This window comes from Marmota marmota, unplaced genomic scaffold, assembly GCF_001458135.2.
Source record: "Marmota marmota marmota unplaced genomic scaffold, marMar, whole genome shotgun sequence".
Taxonomy (NCBI): Eukaryota; Metazoa; Chordata; class Mammalia; order Rodentia; family Sciuridae; genus Marmota; species Marmota marmota.
Window position 1 is genome coordinate 11,262,602 of NW_025999982.1, and position 14,008 is coordinate 11,276,609.

General features: G+C 53.9%; 1 protein-coding gene across 5 annotated transcripts in view; it reads left to right on the forward strand.

Annotated features, from left to right (window-relative positions):
- Positions 1–13,599, forward strand: part of Vegfa (vascular endothelial growth factor A) — a 16,389-nt gene extending 2,790 nt beyond the window's left edge. For 2 of the 5 annotated variants that reach the window (XM_015487803.2, XM_015487805.2), the window contains exons 2-8: positions 2,290–2,338; positions 5,352–5,548; positions 6,327–6,403; positions 6,756–6,785; positions 8,657–8,728; positions 9,841–9,972; positions 11,591–13,599. In XM_015487803.2, the coding sequence (XP_015343289.1) occupies positions 2,290–2,338; positions 5,352–5,548; positions 6,327–6,403; positions 6,756–6,785; positions 8,657–8,728; positions 9,841–9,972; positions 11,591–11,612 (579 nt within the window). In that variant the 3' untranslated portion in view covers positions 11,613–13,599. The remainder of the gene's footprint in view (positions 1–2,289; positions 2,339–5,351; positions 5,549–6,326; positions 6,404–6,755; positions 6,786–8,656; positions 8,729–9,840; positions 9,973–11,590) is intronic. The other 3 variants (XM_015487804.2, XM_048805395.1, XM_015487806.2) reach the window with 3 other exon arrangements.
- Positions 13,600–14,008: the final 409 nt, after the last annotated feature.

Consider the following 14,008-nt stretch of genomic DNA (forward strand, 5'->3'; position numbering starts at 1 on the left):
GGCCGGCCTCGTGTTCCCGGAGCCACGGCTGCTGGAGCCCGGAGCCCCGGGCAGCGAGCGAGCCCCTCCCCCCGCCGGCCCTCCGCGGGAAGGTGACCTCTCGAGGTAGCCCCAGTCCGGGGACTCAGAGAACCATCCATACCCCTTTCTATAGTCCCTGGCCCCTACGCTTGTCCTGTGCTGGGGGAAATTTCTGACGCCCCTTCCCCCTTTCCTCCTGTCCTCCCTAGTGTGGAGAGAAACCCGCACCACCCATTTATTTTTCACTTCTCTTTACTGAGGACCCATCTGACCCTTTCTGGCCCCAGAGTCCAGGGAAAGAAGGGTAACTGTCAGAAGTCGGGGTGCTAGAGCCCACCCAGGTGCTTTGTGGAAACTGTGTCCAAAGTCCTGACTTGGTGACCGGCTGCTTCCCTCCCTTCCCCAACAGTCCTAAGTGAGCTGTGCGTTAGCTTTTATGGGGTGGGCTCAGGGAGGGTCTGAAGACTATCATCATCCCACTCTACTTTTTGGAAAAATGGTTTGAAATTTGCTGTGACATGGGCAGCGTGGGACTAGCCCTTCCTGCACCTTGGGCAAAAGCTCCTGCCAGCCTTGCATACCCACTTTGTCCTGGCAAATCTGGGCTTTGGAGCAGGTGGTTTTTTGGAACTCCAAACTTGCCCACCCAATTTGCTTCTCAAAACCACTTAAGGGGTCCTTTTCAGCTCCTCCCTTCTGCCTTCACTCAGCCAGAGAGTGTCCCCTTGGAGAGGAGGCAAAAGGAAGGAAATGGGCAGGGGTCCCTGTCATCACCCAGAGTTCCTCAAACCCTGGCACAAAGGCCTTGGCTCCAGGCCTCCAAGTGGGGAGGAGGGGGAGGAGTGACTGCCTGGCCACAGAGTGACCTTCAGAGGCCCCCAGAGAAGGGCACCTGGCCCCTCCCTGCCTAGAACCTCCCCTCTTGTGCCCCCTGGCCTTGGAGGGGGTTTAAAGTTTCTGTTCCTTTTCATTATTGGGGTTCAGGAGGAGTCAAGAGCTTAGGGAGAATGTCAGAGGTTTTAAGGGGGCTGTGGTTCAGAATCTAGGGGGTCCTTGAAGGGGTTGCAGTGGGAGGCTGTCCAGCTGGGAGCCTGGAAACTGTTATCTGCCTTTGAGAGGGGCTTCCTCTGACCTTGGCCCTGAAGGAAAGTGTGGGGAACCTGGGTTAGGGTACATTGGGGATGTGTGTGTATGTGTGTGTGAGAGAGAGACAGAGGGAGGGAGGAAGTTAGTTATTCCCTCCCAGAGGGGTCTGGAGTTTCAAGCTGGCTTGAGTGCAGCTCTGATGCTGGGGACCTGCTCTACAGGAGGAGCAGGCAGGTGGGTGAGGAGTTGTCAGGCACTGGAGACCTCAGGAAGGACTAGAAGCCTCCCCTGCCAGCTGCTGTCAGGTCTACTGTCTAGCTTGTTGACCTTCACAGCTTCTTGAGTGGGGGGTGCAAGGAGGTCTTAGGCTGGGATAGAGCCAGGCACCCCCTGGGAATGCTAAGGAAGAAAAGGCTTCCCTGGATGCATTTGAGGAAGGCACCCAGGCCAGAGGGGCCTGGAGAGTAGGTGGGAGTGGGAAGCTAGTGGGGCTTTGGAAGTAGTACATGCAGCTCTGGAGAGACTGATGCCGGAAAGGAAATGGGTCTCTTTCTCCCCTGCAAGACTTCCTCTCAGGCTTCTACTCTAAGCAACCTATGGGTATGCTGAATCTTCCTGAGGACTAGAAGAGTTTGGCTGGGGGAGGGTGGTTGGTGCCCTTCGGTCCTCTGCACCCCCCTCCCTCTCCAACACCAGCTCACCCTGGTATTTGTCATGTCAGCAGGAGAAGGTCACCATGTTGTTTTTCTCGCCCCCAGTCCTTCCTTCCTGCCCCAGTCCAAATTTGTCCTCCTATTTGACCTTAATACTTACCCATGGCTTTGGACCAGGGAATCAGGGGGGCAGCTAGAGTGAGGCGAGGGCCCTGTGGGGAAAGAACAGAGGCCTGAACAGCACAGGGTTTTGGTGTTTTCTTCCTGCATTGTGAGTTTCCCAGCCCCCAACATCTGGTTAGTCTTTAACTTACATGGATTTAGAATTGGAGCAGTCCAGGGGTGGTGGGCATGCTCTGGATCTGTGGGGACCCCAGCTATTCCTGTTCCACCCAGAAGCTTTGGAGAAGATAGAGGCTGTGGACTGGGAGGAAAGCGAGGGAGGGGGAGGGGCCCCGTGGCTGGGCCTTTGCACCCCTGCCCCTCCCTATGCCCATGCCAATGTCTTGCTGATTTGTGTTGTTCTCAGTGGTCCCAGGCTGCACCGATGGCAGAAGGAGAGCAGAAACCCCATGAAGGTGAGTCCCTCTGGCTTTTGGATGGGGTCCCCGGGAGGCAGGGAAGGTCCAAATCCTCCTTTTCAGACCTGGGGCGGGGGGAGGGGTGCGGGAATATGAGAAGCAAGACAGAGGTGGGTACCATGAGGTTAGCCCTTCGGTTTCTTAAGGTCCCTTCTCTGTTCAGGTCTGTGCTGGAAGTCAGACTTGTTGCTTTTGTCTTCAGCTCCTTCTAGTAAAATTTTATTTGCAGAAGGAGCTGTAAGCACGGACCAGGAAGGTAGTGCCCGTTTGGGGATTCCTGATATCAAGGGAGGTGTCCCTTGTGCTCCCCTTTCCTGGGGAGGATGGATGTTCCATGTCACTTCCTACCCAGCCATGGGCCCATGTGTGGGGGCCGTGGCCCTTCCTGTGTGAGCTGGAGGTTCCAGGGGCCCAGGCTAATAGACACCCTGCTACCCTGCTGCCGTTGGCATTCCTTCAGGGGTGGAGAAAGCCCTGCTGGTCTGTATGGGTGCTGTGAACTTCCCTGCCAGGCCAGCAGAGGGCTGGCTGAAACTCCCAGGCGCCCCGCCCCCCTGCCCAACCCTGAGTCTGCCTGCCTTTTGTTCCACTGTGGTTTGGAGTACGGGGAGCCTCCCATTTCTCTGGGGACGCCCTGGCTCTCCCCACCACTGAGTGTGGCCTCTGCTCCAGCCTGATGCCACTCCCCATGCTCCCCTCCTCTGAGGAGGGAAGGCCCTGGGGTCTTCTTCCTGGGCGAGTTTCTGTGACTCAAATCCAGTGTGGCTGCAGTGGCCGCCAGGGGTGGTGATGCCCAGCCGGTTCTGCCTCCTCCTTCCCCACCCCAGGAGCCCTTTCCTTTGGCCCAGGGACTGGCTTTCTGCCACTCCCTGTCCTATGCCACCGACAGGCCCCCACTCCCAGTGCACCACCCACCCCCTTTAGCTTCCCAGTGGTCTCTGTGGTCTGGGAGAGGCAAGACAAATGGTCTTTGTTTGTTAGAGAAAAGGTTGTCTGCCATAAATAAGGAAAACCACGAAAGACTGGTGTTGGAGAGCATGTGCATACACCCCGGACAAAAGAGGACAGCCTTCCTTGCAGCAGGGACTGGGCTGCAGGGGTGCTGGAGCTGCCCTCTCACCTCCTGTGCATGGGCCTTGGGGATTATAAAGAGAAGCTGTTCAAAGGCATGCCCAGCCTGGGTCTGTACCTTAGCTATCAGCACCACTGCCCAGGCCGGACCTGTCTGCTGTCTCCTCCTGGGTGGGGCTTCAGGCCTGGGCCACCTCTGTCCCATGCATGATGAAGGATTAGTTAACAAATTCTAGATTAGTCATCTTCTTCAGTATAGACTTGGCTTAAAAAATGACTTTTTCAGACCCCTGGTTTCATTTACTCTCTTTTGACCATGCTTTCCCTTAATCCTTTGGGGACAGAGAAGAATTCTGTCTGGATATGAGTAGAGATCCCAGGGAAGGTAGGAGGCTGTCTTGGTCCCCCTCCCCCACTGTTCTTTCACTTTTGATATCCCTGGCCTTCTCCCCACCTTCTCCTCAATACTCCAAGTTCTCCCCAACCAACTTACAGTGTACATATCCCTGGGTCTCATTTTCCTTTACCCTTCTGGAAAAAAAAAATAACAAGCCTTAGAGGTATGTGTGTGTGCGGGGGGCTGCTCTGGTCCCTGGGTGGGGGGCAGTAGTGTATTGGGGTGTGCACTTAAGAAGCCTTGGTGAAGTTCCAAACTTTGTTCCACTCAGAGTGAGAAAAGAGTAGTTGTTCTCAGTGCTGGAAATGGGAAGCCAACTCCCCACATTTCAGCCTCTGTTTCAGTGTCTTTAGAGATCGGGCCAACCCACTTACACAGTTGAGCAGAGTTGGAGGCCCAGAGAGGGGAGGGACAGGCCCAAGGTCACCTCAAGTCATGGCCAAAGCCTAAGCCTCCTTGCTGGCTGGTATTACTTCTTCCTTCCCGTGTAGGGGAGCTCATTTCGTGGGCAGGCTTGCTATGTGGTGGCAGTGGAACTGTGATGGGGAGTGGCAGGCTGGGCCACAGTTTGAAGTAGTCATGCCGGGAGTCCTGCATTTATTTATTCTCAAGGGCCCCGCCCCTATGGCCCAAAATTACCCCTTCATGCTCCAGTGCACCCCAGGCTCTGTGGTCAGCCTGGGAAACTGTCTTTATCCTGGTCTCCCTCCAGATCAGCATCTAGAAATGCTCCCTGGCTGCGGCAGCACCGCTTTTTCCATGATGCAAGCAGTTTGCCCTCTTGGGCGGGGTCAGTAGTGGCTGGCAGGGCCCTCACGGTGTGCCGGCCCACTGCCACCTGCTGGTACTTCCTCAGTCCATTTCTTGGGGGGACCAGCAGCTGGCTAGGTGCTTTCAGAAGCTTCTCTTTTGCATGGCATAGGCTTGGGAAGGCTCTGGGGCCCATTCTAACTGTCCTGTTAATTAGCGGTGTGGCCTTGTGGCAGGTTACATAGCCTCTCTGAGCCTCCAGCTCCCCATTTGTAAGATGAGGCCCCCGTAGTAGTAATATCATAGGGGAGCACTGTTTAGATAGCTATGAATGATGCCCGACAAGGAGTCAGTAAATGGTTAGGGTTCGTCTGTTATGGCCCCATCTGTTGGGAGGATATAGGAAAATGGAGAGCAGCTTGGCAAAGCCGGCTGTTCTTCCTCTCAGGTGAAGCTTAGCACACCCCCAAAAGGTGTACCCACACTCACACTGTCCTCTGGCATTAACATTGGCTCAGGAATTTGCCTGGCTGTCACGGTGAGACAGGGATTTAGATGTGGCAGGCCATCTGCCCTGGAACTCAAAAGCTTGTGTGATCAGTACAATGAAAACAAACTTCACTAGCGATGGTGGGCAGCTTAGGGAAGGGCTTCAACTCAGGAGAAGGGATCTAAGTTAGATTTTGGAAGGACTTTCCTGATAGTGAATACCTCTCATGGAAGCCCCAAGGAGAGGCTTACAGAGCTGGGCGAGTCACCTGCTGGGCTCACGTGTCACTCCATCCCATGCAGTGGTGAAGTTCCTGGATGTCTACCAGCGCAGCTACTGCCGTCCAATAGAGACCCTGGTGGACATCTTCCAGGAGTATCCAGATGAGATCGAGTTCATTTTCAAGCCATCCTGTGTGCCCCTGATGCGGTGCGGGGGCTGCTGTAACGATGAGGGCCTAGAGTGCGTGCCCACCCAGGAGTTCAACATCACTATGCAGGTGAGCCTCTGTGGGGGTGGGGGAGGGGAGGAGGCGGGGGCTTACTTTTTGCAACAGGTGGTTTGGGCCTTTTCCTTGGAAGCTTGTAGTAGGAGGAACTAGACTTGCCTTGTCCGGCTCCTGCCCCTGAGTTGGGGTTGGGGTGGGGAGGTGTGGTGTGGTGGGGTCTTATCTACCTCGGTTCCCAGCCCAAATCCCCAAACTCCCACCACCTCCTCTGCCTTTGCTCCCGAGGCTCAGGAGGGGGCTGCTGCCTTTGATAAGAGCCCTTCTCTTTATCCCTTGGAGAGAGCCTGGGGGCCCTCCTTCCTTGGGGGCCTTGTTGGGGAGCTGGGTGAACCTGGTCTGTGAAGAGTTAAAAGCTGGTCTTTGTGTACCTCTTGGTACCTTTGGGTTGCGAGTGGGAGGGAACTCAGACACTGGGGGTAGGTGGCTCTCAGGGAGCTGCTAGGGGTGCATCAGGGTGAGGCCTAGAAGGGATGAAAGGAGGAGAGGGGATGGGAACCTATAAGAACCCAGGACCCGAATTCCCAGCCTAGCCAACCCTTGCAGCCACGTCTGCCCTCAAGAGGAAGAGCGGCTCCTTGAGGCCAGCAGGGTTGGGAGAGTTGGGGTGGCCGGAGGCTCTTTTCTACTAGAGCCTTTGGTCCCCCTGCCTCTACCACCCATCCCTGCTCTGTAGAGCCCCTGGGTGCTGAGTGGCAGGAGCCCTGGGGTGCCCCTCTGGGTATGGCTGGCTGGGTCACTAACCTCTATGATCTGCTTCCTTCCCCTCTAGATCATGCGGATCAAACCTCACCAAGGCCAACACATAGGAGAGATGAGCTTCCTACAGCACAGCAAGTGTGAATGCAGGTGAGGACCAAGGTGCCCATTCATTCATTAATTTATCCAGCAAACAGCCATGGTCCCCACCGGAGTGAAGCACATTGTACTTGTTAACCCATGTCCACCTTCCAGCTGTGTGGCCTTGGGTATTTCACTTCAGCGTGCCTCAGTTTCCACATCTGTAAAATGAGCACCATAATTGAATGTACCTCCTAGGGTTGTTGCAAGGATTAAAGGAGTTATTACATGTGAAGGGATTAAAACACAGTTGCTGTATCATAAATGTTAAGTTTTTACTACTATAATCTCTACTGTTATCTGCACCATTGTAACTCTTCTGTTTTTGTTTTTTCTTTTTCTCTTTCTCTTCCCATTGCAGACCAAAGAAAGATAAAGCAAGGCAAGAAAAGTAAGTGGTTTTGACTTTAGCACTTCTCCCACTCTTTGGCCGGTTGTCTTGGTTTGGGGCTTCTGGCTTCCTCAGTTGGGGGCTCTGATGGCCTCCCCTGGTCAGGGAGTTGGTTTCTTGGGGGTCTTGTGGTGGAAGCAGGGACATGGAGCCAGTTCCAGGCTTGTGGCTCCAGGGTTAGTGAGAAAACCCAGCCTGGAACTTGATGTTTCTCTTGAAAAAAAAAAACAAAAAATCAAACAAACAAACAAAAAAAACAAAACCAGTGCCGTCAGGTGTCCAGGTCTCTCCTGGGTAGTCCTTGCTGATTCGGTGTCTCAGGCCAGTGTGGATGCTGGCTTCCTGGCTTGCCTGGGATCCATAGTAGGGGAGAGAGTGGGTGACACGCCAGCTTTTGTGTGTCAGAGGCAGCAGTTTCTTTTGGTGGCTATTGTGGCAGTGCAGTTGGATTTGGGGCCACTGGGGGGTTTCATAGTACATGCCTTCCTGCAGGAGTGGGGCTGGCAGCAGACACAAGCCCTCTTGGCTGGGCAGGAAAAGTGCCATGTTAGCCATTTCCTGAGGCTTCCAGATGCCCAGTATGGAGGGTTGGGTTAGGATGGGGTTGGGGGCAAAGTCTGGGAGCAGTGAGCTTTTGGAGGAGGGCAGTGGGCATTGATTGGAATGAGCATGCAGGGAGGAGAGACTGAGAGAGAGCACCCATGCCCTGTCCCCCCACCTTCCTGTCTGCCCTGCCACTCTGGGACAGACAGGAATTCTCCTAAGCCTTGACCCCCTGCCTCTTCCCTAAGTCCCCAGCTGCACTAGAATGCTTTGGGAGAATAGGCTCAGGGAGAGGGAGTGAGAGCATGGAGCGAGCGTGCAGACTGTTCTTCCATCCTTCCAGTGCTTTCTCCCAAGGGGAACAGACTCGCCCTCTCCTCCATCCCTTCTGCCCCTCCCTTCTCCCCCTGTGATAGACATGCTGAGTGTTTTCTCTGGGGTTAGCAGGAGTGGAGAGTGCTGGCTCCCTTGAGGGGGGCAAGCTGTAACCTGTCCCCGTTGCCCGTTCCCCAAACGCCTGCTTTGCCCACAGGGAGAGCCGGGGCTCGCCTGGGCTCGGGAGAGTCTGGTGAGATGGTGCAGCTGGGGAGAGAACTCCCTGCCAAGCACTGCTAGGCCCCTCCCCCAGCCTCCCTTCCCTGCCCGCTGACCCTGCCACCTCCTGCCCCCTCTTTAGACACCCAGCCCCATTCCCAGCCCAGGTACTGAGCGGGCTATTGCCTTTCATGAGCTGCTCTGAATTTTGTGCCAGCTCCTAAGGTAATGTCCCCGCCCGCCACCTGCTAGGATTCCCAGAAGCACAGCACCTGGAGAGACCCCCTTGCTATTGCATTTGGGGAGGAAGGCAGGCGGTGCTGGACACGGCCTTCCCCTCACTCTGCATCAGGTCAGGAATCTGACCTTCTCTCAAACTCTGGCCTGGCTCTTATACCCTGCCTGACCTTCAGGATCAGACTTGTACAGGGCAGCTGAGAACCTGCCCTCAGGGCCAGATGCCCTGCCTGAGACCAGGAGCCCTATGATCCTATAGATGTCTGGATCCTGTGCCCTCCAGTCTCTGCTCCCTACCCCATGCCTTGCCAGGGGCTGAGATTGCCACCCCAGGGTGGGCAGAGTGAGGAGGAGGAGCCATGGGGGAAGCGGCCCTAAATAGGAGTGCCACTTACACACCTTCCTGAGGTCGCATGCCTCCTCGGCGCCTGCTCCCGAGAGCGGGCCTGTTTGGCTTTGTCTCGCTCCTTCCCACCCGTGATCCCCTCGCTCCTTCCTTTGCTCTCCCCTCCCCCCTCGCTCTTTCTCTGGTCTGTCTCTGTTTTTTTATTTTCCAGAAAATCAGTTCCAGGAAAGGGAAAGGGGCAAAAACGAAAGCGCAAGAAATCCCGGTATAAGCCCTGGAGCGTGTACGTTGGTGCCCGCTGCTAACTCCCTGGAGTCCCCTGGCCCCCAATCAAACCCCTGCCTGCAGTAACCCCTAACCCTGCTTTCGTCCCTTGGCCCCTCCCTGGCTCTTGCCCCTCCCTCCCAGACCCAGTGTCTCTCTCTCACTCTCATTCCACTAATTGGCACCAACGGGTAGACTTTGTGGTGGTGTTGCTGGTCCAGGGATGGGGTGGGGGGTTGGCCAAGTGGGCCTGGAGGATTCACGGAGGGGCCTCTGGCTTGGCTGGGCACCGACTTTCTCTCACCCACGGGGCACTGGTGGTGGACCCATGTTGGCACAGGGGCTGGGCACTGGGGCCTGCTCACCCAACTGGTTTCCACTGCTCTAGGCTTCTGAACATGTCTGCAAGCTGAGGGTGGTGGGGAGGGCAGAGACGATGTGAGGAGGGGGTGCGATGGCAGAAAGTGGCTTGTTGGGGGCTGAAGGAGGAGCTCGGGAGGATCAGGCACCATATGGTGGCCCTTTCTGGTCTGGGAGAAGTACCTTGGCTTCTCAGGGACTTGGGGCCTCAATTCTAGCCCAACCCATGGTACCCACATGTGGAAGTCTCCCTGTAGGGCCACTTCCTCTGGGTTGGAGGCTGTGGTGGGCCCTGTAGCTGATGGTGGTCTAGCCCCTGGACAGTGCCTCTGAACTTGACTTCCCGTCATGCCCTATATTCAAGCCACCTTTGGAAGGGCCTGGGTCTGAGCCCTTGCCCACTGTCTTCAGCAGGTGAAGGGTCAAGGTGTGTTTTGTGGGGGGCAGCTGCAACTGGGGCCCTGTGGCCCAATACGTGTCCACATCTTCCAGGGACACAGCCCCGCCCCATATGGCAGCCCTCTCCCTGCACTTTCTGCCGGCCTGTGCCCTCCTCTTCCTGCAGGCGGGCGTCCTAGCCAGTGCTGCCTCTTTCCGCCGCTCTCTCTGTCTTTGCTGCTGTGCTCAGATCCTTCCAGGACGTGGAAGGACGCGGGGCCGGCGAGCCGGGAGGGGTGCTGCTGCGGACGTGACAGGGGGTGTTGCATGGGTTTTTTTCTCTCTCTCTGCTGATGCTCTAGCTTAGATGTCTTTCCTTTTGCCTTTTTGCAGTCCCTGTGGGCCTTGCTCAGAGAGGAGAAAACATTTGTTTGTACAAGATCCGCAGACGTGTAAATGTTCCTGCAAAAACACAGACTCGCGTTGCAAGGCGAGGCAGCTTGAGTTAAACGAACGTACTTGCAGGTTGGTTCCCAGAGGGTGAGCGAGCGAGTCAGAGAGGGACATCACATCGCAGACATGGGGAGAGAGAGAGAGACAGAGCGAGCGCGTGAGCTTGAGAGGGGCCAGATGCTGGCTGGGCTTCTAGCTGCCTGCCTGGCGACTGCTGCCTTCTCTGCTGTCAAGGACCCGTGGGGCCAAGGACGCGGGGCCTGCCTGGCGGGGCCTGCTTGGAGGTTGCCCTGGCTGCCTGAACGGGTAGGCTGGTGTGGCTTGACGTGGTGGTGTGGACGCAAGCTGTGTGTTGTGTCCTGTGGTCCTGCTGCTTGTGGTGGCCATCAGTGCTGAGGTTGTGCTAATGCTGAGACACGGAGAGCCCTTCCAGTGTGGAACGATGGCAACCAAGTGTAGGCATTGTTGTGAGGCCTTGCCGGTCCAGTCATCATGGCTAACTCCTCTCCTCCAGTGTGTCTCCATGGGGCCAGGATTGATTCTCCCGCTCAGTCTGGGGCCCCTGGAGGGATCTGTTGTGGTTTAGGATGGGGCAGTTCTTACACAGTGCAGGAGATTTAGGATCCAAGGATGCCTTAATCCTGCACCATTCACGAGGACCCTAAACAGCCTACACATTTCTAAATGCTCCTGGGAAGGGTGGAGGGAGGGGCCGTGCTCACTCTCCTCACATGAGTCTGACCTCCTGAAGCATGGGGTATCCCCAGGTGTCTGGGGCCCTGTGGCCCAATATGTGTCCACATCTTCCTGGGACACATGTGGGGATTAAGTCCATGGTGGGGACTAAGGAAGCATCAAGTGCATGAGTGAACGCGACCTGGCCAAGTTCAGCAGTGGCGAAGTCAGGAGCACAGGGCTGTGATGGACGGCTGGCAGTCTGATGTCTGGGCTGGAGTTCTTTATGCCCAAGTGGTCTGGGATTAGGGGGCTTTTTGGGGGAGTGACTTAGGTGGGGCCAGACTCCCCAGCTGGTCCAGAGGCTCCTTGGAGTGTACGCTGCTCCTTCTCCAGTCTGCTTCTGTGACTGGTGGGTACTCAGGCAGTGCTGGGGACCAGGCCTTCGTGACTGGAGTTCCATGTGTCTTGGTGCTGTGTGAAAGCAGGAAGAGTATATTAGTGCTGGATGGGGGCTCTGGATGAGGGGGTTCAGTTCTTCAGGAGGCCTTGAGGAAGTTAAGGAACTTGGCATTTGGGGGTTTTCCTGGTGATTCCTCTGCAGAGGAACTGTCTGGGAGGGAGATATGTGAGGTGACCTTACCCCATGCCCAAGCTGGCTGTGTCTGGGAAGTTTGGTTNGCCAAAAAAAAAAAAAAAAAGGAAAGAAAGAAGGAAAGAAAGAAAGAAATGTCACACGGGGCTGTCTGTTGGTACTTGCTCATTTGTTGTTTTGTGCGGTGTTTCCATGTCTTTGTCTTGAGCATGGCTGCTGCTTGGACTAGGGCTTCTCGAGGGTGGGGCTGGGTGTCTCCCTCCCAAGGAGGCTTCCTGTCCCAGGACTGCAGGTTCCCTGTCATCAGCTCCTACGACAACACAGGGACCCAAGGGCTCCCAGGAACGGGGAAGCTGCTTGCCTCATCCCAGGCCACCCCTCCTGGCCCTAACCTAGTCTTTGTCTTGCGATTTCCTGTAGATGTGACAAGCCAAGGCGGTGAGCCAGGCTGGAGAAAGGAACCTGCCTCAGAGTTTCGGGAACCAGACCTCTCACCAACAAAGACTGATACAGAATGACTGAGACTAACCACGCCGCCACCACACCGTCACCATCAACAGAAGTCCTTAATCCAGAAACCTGAAATGAAGGAAGAGGGGACTCTGCGCAGAGCACTTTGGGTCCGGAGGGTGAGACTCCGGCAGAAGCATTCCCGGGCGGGTGACCAAGCACGGTCCCACTTGGAATTGGATTTGTCATTTTATTTTTCTTGCTGCTAAATCACCGAGCCCGGAAGATTAGAGAGTTTTATTTCTGGGATTCCTGTAGACACACCCACCCACATACATACATTTATATATATATATATATTATATATATATTATATATATATATGAAAATAAATATATATATTTTATATATATAAAATATATATATTCTGTTTTTAAATTAACTTTGCTAATGTTATTGGTGTCTTCACTGGATGTATTTGACTGCTGTGGACTTCAGTTGGGAGGAGAATGTCCCTACCCAGATGCCGACAGGGAAGAGGAAGGGACAAGAGACTCTGGCATGTTTTTTTTTTTTTTTGGGGGGGTCCCTCTTAGGGAAGCCAGGGTCCTCTCCTTTGCCCAGGATCTTGCAAGGCCAGGGTGTGGGGGCAAATTTGGCTCATTTCTGGGGACACCGACAAACCCAGCCCTGGCCCCAAGCCTCTACCTTGAGTCAAACCAACAGAAAACCTAAAGACAGGTACAGGGACAAGGACACTGGTTCTGACCAGGAGTTTGGGGAGCCTCAGGACTGGGTGTGCTTTGTGGCTCCCCATCAATGCTGCAAGGGCATTCTGTCCCCCGGGGGCACTGCCTGAAGATGCAGGAGCCCGGGCAGTCTTCACCTACTCTCACCTGCTTCTGAGTCACCCAGGAGGCCACCAAGAGGTGTCCTCAAGCGAGAGGTGTCCTCAAGAAGAGAAGAGACATTGGTGGAAGAAGCGGCCGGTGATCGCTCCTCCTCCTGGGATTCCCCTTATCCTCTCCTCACCCCACATTCCGGGGTGCAGCCGAGGACCTCAGGTCCTCAGACCATTGAAACCACTAGTTCTGTCCCCAGGAGACCTGTGTGTGTGTGTGTGTGTGTGTGTGTGTGTGTGTGTGTGTGTGAGTGGTTAATCTTTCCCCTGTCCCCTGACCTGTCCCTTCCTGAGGCTAAGAGAGACCAGGCAGGATCCACATGCCCACCACTGAGGCAGAGAAAGAGAAAGTCTTTTATATACGGTACTTATTTAATATCCCTTTTTAATTAGAAATTAAAACAGTTAATTTAATTAAAAGAGTAGGGTTTTTTTTCAGTATTCTTGGATAATATTTAATTTCAACTATTTATGAGATGTATCTCTTGCTCTTTCTCTCGCTCTTTTTGTATTGGTTTTTGTGTGTAAAATCCATGTTTCCAATCTCTCTCCCTGATCGGTGACAGTCACTAGCTTGTCCTGAACAGATATTTAATTTTGCTAACACAGTCCTGCCCTCCCCTGTGCCCTAGTTCCCTACCACACATTCCTTTGAAATAAGGTTTCAATATACATTTACATACTATATATATATTTGGCAACTTGTGTTTGTGTGTGTATATATATATATATATATATATATATATATATGTTTATGTATATATGTGATTCTGATAAAATAGACATTGCTATTCTGTTTTTTATATGTAAAAACAAAACAAGAAAAAATAGAGAATTCTACATACTAAATCTCTCTCCTTTTTTAATTTTAATATTTGTTATCATTTATTTATTGGTGCTACTGTTTATCCGTAATAATTGTGGGGGAAAAAGATATTAACATCACGTCTTTGTCTCTAGTGCAGTTTTTCGAGATATTCCGTAGTACATATTTATTTTTAAACAACAACAAAGAAATACAGATATATCTTAAAAAAAAAAAGCATTTTGTATTAAAGAATTTAATTCTGATCTCAAAGCTCCTCTTGGTCTCTCCTTCTCCATTGAATCCTTGTTCAGACTTCCTCCCACCCTCCTCCCTTGGGGAACACGGCGGCATCTGTCTTAAGGAAAGGGGTCACTGGGATGTACGATATGGGGAAACCCATGTCCTGTGCTGGGGGCCAGAGTCTTGCTTTCTGGCTGGGCTGGCCCTGGAGGTCCCTGTCCACCTGCTGTCTTGTGGGGAGCTCTGGGAATGGGTGGAGGGGGCTCAACTCCCTTGCAATGAAAAGAGCTCCTCAGACACCTGGCCCCGGTCAAGAAAGGAACTGGTTGTCTCCACCCCGGCTGCACTGGAGACAGGAATGGGCCGTGTTTGGCTGTGGGGTCTTGTTGTCTATAGCCTGCTGGGAGCGAGAAGGGTATAATTTCTTTAATTTAGTTTT